Source organism: Cylas formicarius, unplaced genomic scaffold (assembly GCF_029955315.1).
Source record: "Cylas formicarius isolate icCylForm1 unplaced genomic scaffold, icCylForm1.1 PGA_scaffold_8__14_contigs__length_24414737, whole genome shotgun sequence".
Taxonomy (NCBI): Eukaryota; Metazoa; Arthropoda; class Insecta; order Coleoptera; family Brentidae; genus Cylas; species Cylas formicarius.
Window position 1 is genome coordinate 60,381 of NW_026844361.1, and position 6,000 is coordinate 66,380.

At 34.0% G+C, this 6,000-nt stretch overlaps 1 protein-coding gene across 1 annotated transcript in view; it reads left to right on the forward strand.

Moving 5' to 3' along the window:
- Nucleotides 1-5,441, forward strand: part of LOC132706404 (uncharacterized) — a 54,783-nt gene extending 49,342 nt beyond the window's left edge. Inside the window, exons 7-8 of the mRNA XM_060677734.1 lie at nucleotides 4,692-4,847; nucleotides 4,900-5,441. Coding sequence (XP_060533717.1) covers nucleotides 4,692-4,847; nucleotides 4,900-4,944 — 201 coding nt within the window. The 3' untranslated portion in view covers nucleotides 4,945-5,441. The remainder of the gene's footprint in view (nucleotides 1-4,691; nucleotides 4,848-4,899) is intronic.
- Nucleotides 5,442-6,000: the final 559 nt, after the last annotated feature.

Consider the following 6,000-nt stretch of genomic DNA (forward strand, 5'->3'; position numbering starts at 1 on the left):
ATCCCTTTTGTTGTTCCGTTTAGTACAAAAATGAAACAATAAAAGTGAACGTACTAAAATCGGAACGAAGTGCACTTTAATAATGTAAATAAAGAGAAAGCAAAAGCGAAGATGAACAAAATCATATCGATAAGGAAATAAAAGATGTTTGGAAACTACTGTTTGTGTCCAATATTTTCTATTATGTAAAATAAGGCAGCGAATAGAAAATAAAGCTTCGGAAAGTTGTAGTTGCGTTTTTGTAAAAAAACTAAAAGATGGTTTTGAGCTAAGGCGCTAAAATTCTACTGAAAAAACTTGTTAATAATTAGTGCAAGCTCAAATTAATTAAAAGGTTAATAATAATTATCTTTATTTTCCAAATCGACAAATACAAAGTTTGTAAAGGAAATTATCAAAAAAATATAAAATAAAATTACTCATAATCCAAGACTACAAACAGTAATATTTCAACAAAGAAGGAAAAAGGCTAACTAAAATACTCTTCTACTCATTACATTCATTTAAGATATTCTTTCAAAATTATTTTAAATGCACCTAAATTATTACACATTTTTATTTCTTTCGGTAAGGGGTTGAAAAATAACACACCACTTACACTTGGGATTCTATAATAACTATTATATTTTCCATAAGGAAGTCTAAAGTCGTCTTTAGATCTTGTATCCACTAAGTGGAAATTACTGTTCAAAAACCTGGTTTATTTTGAAACACATAGACACACGTTTGAACCACATATAGACTATACAATGTTAAAATATTAAATTTTCTAAAATAAGATTTAGAAGAAGTAGATGTCAAAATAACGACCGTATAGCCATTTTGCCGAATCCGTCGACCATCCCCATAAAATTATATCATACCTAATTCCACTTTCAACATGAGCGTAATAAACACTTAATATTTGTGATTCTGTTAAAATATCCTTCAGGTTATGTAATAAATAGATGTTGGCTCCCAACCCCAATACAAATGAAGAGAGTTTTTTAATTCATGTTTTTGTCTATTTTATACATTAGCTTAACATATTGTTTCCTATAACATAAAAAAGACTTCGCAAATTTTAATGGAAGACCGCTTATACCATTGCAAGACATTCAATCACATGTCGTGATTTACACAATCGAATGCCCTGCTGAGGTCATAGAAGACCCCAACAGGACAGTCGCCGGACTCTATAGAATTAACAATACGCTCCAAGAATAACTGCTTGCATGGAGGATCTCGCACTTCAAAAACCAAACTAGTGATCGGATAATATTTTATTGTTTTCAAGATACAATAAAAGTCCATAAACCATAGTGACTGTAACTGGTCTCTAATTATTAATGTTCGTTTTACTAGCTTTTTATGTAATTGCAAAATCTTTCCAATTTTTTGGCTTGAAGAAAATCTTCCTTCACAAAAGGATAAATTTACTAGATGTGTAAATGGCTTTGCAATGAATATTAAGATCCGCTTGATCAAAAAATTCGAGATATCATCACACTCAACAGAACGCTTATTTTTCAGCTTTTTAATAAGTAAACTTCAAGGGAGTCCGAGAAATTTGCGAAAAAACAGGAGTTTTCGAGAAAATACTCTCACTACTACCCACCTGTGTTGTGACCACCTGGTGAATGGTTATAAATAGAATAATCCGCGTGAGTCCATATAGTTTTAATAAAAACATTGATTTAAAAGAAAAAACCCGTGACTTGCAAAGAGTCATCTGGGAAGCCTGTTTTATAACTAGAAAAAAGTAGCGCCCGCATTGAAAATAACCATTTCAAGGATGAGTTTGGAAGATGAATGTAGGACCGACGAAGGAAAGAGGAAGAAAAATACTGGAAAACTGGAAAGTGTTTTTGGTAAAATCTCCAAAGTCGCAAGAACGCCGAAAAAAAGTAATAAGCAACAAGTTGACAAATTACAACTTTTTATGGATATGATATAAACGCATGAATATTGATCTTAAAAAATAATTACTAGAAGTAAAACAGAACGATTACAGAGAAGAATATTTAGAGTTCAAGAGAGAAAACAAAAAACTTAAAGAGGGACGACAGGAAGTGAAAAGCAGAAAAGTAGTGCAGGGACTGCTAATAACCACTAACATTGATACAAAAATCTCGGAAGGACTGCAAACATTCTTAAGAAATAAAGTAGATATAGAAGTCAGCATAAGATCTACTAGGAAAATAAATTTAGGCTCAGAGGCATTAACGAAGAGGGAGCTAATAAAATAATTGAAGAATGAAGGATATCATGGATATAGTGGGAGTGCAAAAAACACACACTAAAGAAACAGGAATACTAGACGCAGAGGACTAGATATTCTTTAGGAGTGGTCGTCATAAAGGAAATTTGAAAGTGGTATTCTTAATAAATAAAAAATGAAAACACGATATAAATAGTTTTGAAGCAACATCACACAGAATGTGCATCCTGAAGCCAAAAAGTAAATCCAAGATTTTGACCTTAATAAATATACATGCGCACACGGACGAAAAAGAAGAGGAGACATATTCTATGAATTACTGGAGAACAAAATTGATAGCACCCCTCGCAAAAACATACTGATAATTCGCGGAGACACTAATGCGAAAGTAGGAAACGATGGCATCTACCAAAGGATAACGGGAGGAATTAGCAAACCCCCAGAAAATAATAACAACAGGGTAAGGCTAATCATCACACAAGCTATACAAAAAGGCCTAAAGGTAATGAGCACGTACTTCCCTAGAAAATAAATACATAAAGGGTACAAAGGGATCGAACCAAGTATACCATTTGCTGATTAAAACTGAACAAGCAAAACTTGTAAAGAATGTTAGTCTATACCGAGGAACAGACCACTTTCTGTTAGGAATACGGATGATATATTCAAAAACAACGGTAACAAAAACACAGAGTAAAAAGTATAACGTAAAATATAATTTAGACGTCTCACAAAATCCAAGTACTTCAAAAAAATATATGATCGACGTAGAACAACAAGCACGAAACAAAGGGCAGTACAATTGAAGAAAGATGGAATAATATAATAGAATATATAATAGTAGCTACGAAAAGAGATATATACGAAAAAAAAATGTCTCAGAAGAAGTCGTGGTGAGACGGAAACTGCGATGAATGGATGTATCTTAAGCAAAAGGTCAGAAAAAAATTTTACGCAATGCGTCTGAGCAAAACAAAATAGAGTATAACAACCAAAGAATAAAAGTTAAAACAATTTTAAGGGAAAAAATGGAGCTCACAAGAATAACCAAATAAAAGATATGGAAACAAAATACATTAACAAGGAAATTAGAAATTTTTGCAGAGATGTAAAAAACTAAAGCCTGCCACCACACATAAGCAGTAAGAATGGTGCCTTAATCGGCGACGAAGAAAGGTGGAAAGAATTTTTTAAGAAATATAACAGGACTCGAAAATACCACCAAAAACGGCGGAGACTTTTGGGCTCCAATTTAACCTGCATCAAATCAAATGGTACAGGGAACAAAAGCAAACGAAACTTACAGGTACAAGTGGGGACTAACAAGATATATGAATTTGAAGAGGTAGATAACTATATGTATTTGGGAGTACTAATAACTAACAAATGTGAAGAGGTCAAGGAAGCCCTATTACATGTGCGAGCTCCACAAAATTCTAATGTCAAAGTAGGTCTCGAGGGCAACAAAAATCAGACTCTACAAACCCGTGGTCCGACTAACTTTAACTTACTGTTGTAAAACATGGGCCGTCAATAAAAAAAAACAACCGAAACTAGGTATACGTATATATAGATATAAGAAAGGAAAAAAATAAAAATAGTGAACTCTACGAACTACTTCGAGATAAGCAAATCGAAAAATGTTTCCAAGCAAGGAGACTAGAATAGATAGAGCGCCTCTCCAGGATGGAAAATAATAGAGAAGGAAGGTCCATGGAAAAAACCAGAGGAGGGAGGAAGCGCGGTAGACCCAGAAGAAGAAGAGAAGCCGTGGAGGAAGATTTAAGAGAGAGGAGGATTATTAATATATATCAAGAGGTAGAAACGAATGGAGGAAAATTACACAGCTCTGAGTCTAAATGGCCTGGCAAAAAGCTGATATATTTAAATATAGCTCTTCAAGGAAGGGCATTAAAAAGTTAATATAAATTATTATGCTCAAGTTGAATATTATATACTTATGCTAACACCTTCCAAGTGGATTTTGTTATATTTTCAGAATTAGCAAATTTTTTAATTTTTTCTAGTAAATGCTTTGGTTTATATTTCTTACTAGCCTGTTATGCTTGATTTTAGCTAATCTATACCTGTCTCCTAAATTTTCATAGATTTTCTGTTGAAATAAAGGTTGGTTCCCTACTTGATTTTTTTTACATCATAGCACATTCAAGCTTTTTATTACACATATAAGATGGATAAGATGGACATTTAGCAAAACACATTTTAAAATTTGACAAAAACACTGAATCAAAATAGTCAAACACATTATCAAAGCTACTATACGTATTTTCAAAGTGATTGTTCAAAAGACCTTGTGGCCTCCTCCGAGAAAGATTTTCGGAACCTAACTACGTTATTCTGAATTGCACTTATATTATTGACAGAGCTTATTGAACGTGAAATTGCTCTGTGGTCTGACATTGTATTATCAGTTTGACATTGTATTATCAGTTTTTGATGCTAGAGAGGCAATTTTTCTATTTCCTTTCAGAGTCTGGCCTTGGGGGACGCCTTGTACGATTCGCCGTGGCACGAACAAAATGACCAAGCCAAGCGGTTAATACTGAGCATGATCATGCGATCGCAGCGACCCCTGGCGTTGACCATAGGACCATTTGACACGATGACCACAGCGTCCGCACTGAGGGTGAGCTTTTAAGTGCGGCACCAAAAACACTGTATGACCCCTTCTATTTCAGATAATGAAAGCTTCTTACTCTTACGTTTCCCTTATGATAAATTAATTTGGACGCGGTGCTGTTGTTAAATTACTTAAGTAAGTGGTTATTATAATTGGGCAATTTGTTAGAAGATTTTTTTTTCACTTAAAAAAACTTGTCCAAACAGAAAAATCAACTAAAGGTTGGTTTACAATAAAGCATTTGGTTTCAAACACTCAAAATGAACGAAGTATGTAGGTTATAAGGGCGTCATCAAATCCATATTGGAATACTCGTCCACCATGTGGAATCCGATCAATCGCAAGTATGTCGGTCAGATCGAGAGTTTTTCAAAGAAACTTCCACAGGCTACGGTATTACTTTTTACGCAACTTCTGGATTCCTCCTGCGTCGGTTTTTGCTAAGTCGCACTTGCTGACGTTTCGCCAATCATCCTGTTAGCTTCTTCACAGCTTGACTGAAACTGAAACTAAATTATAACCACCATTATTACAACTTTGCTATTTCCGGTCGGCAATGCATCAACCGGTATATAACTGAAATGTAAGAAAAATATTTTATTGTCAAAACTTGTGAAATTTAATGTTCAGTGATTCATTAAATTCTTACAACTTTTATTCATTCATTTCTGTTTACTTTATATGGCAAGTACTGTGGGCTTCACCATAAACGCCATTATTAAGCCACCAAGAATCCAATAACCTAATCGACAGATCAAGTGAGACACTAGGGAAATTGCCTGCCTAACTTCGACAATTCTTTGCAGATGTTGAATTTTCAGCCAGTGGTGCAAAGCGATCCTTGGTCAGTGACGTCGGATGATTTGTTCATTCATTCTCATGTGTTCCTTATGAAGTTAGGTGAATCACAAGGTTGCTATTTTTTGATGCAATGCATTGCTTGAAATTCCTTTTTTATTTTAAAATAAGAACTAACCAACAACATATATCGTCTGAACAGCGTCAAGGAATAACTTATAAAGAAAATTTGTCTTGAACAGCGGAACGCAGAAGGTGGTTTATGAAGTGGCACAATTTTTCACAACTATAAGTGCCATAACCTGACTAACTAAATAAGATTATTTCTCTGAAAACACTAAATCAAAATGAAAATAATGAA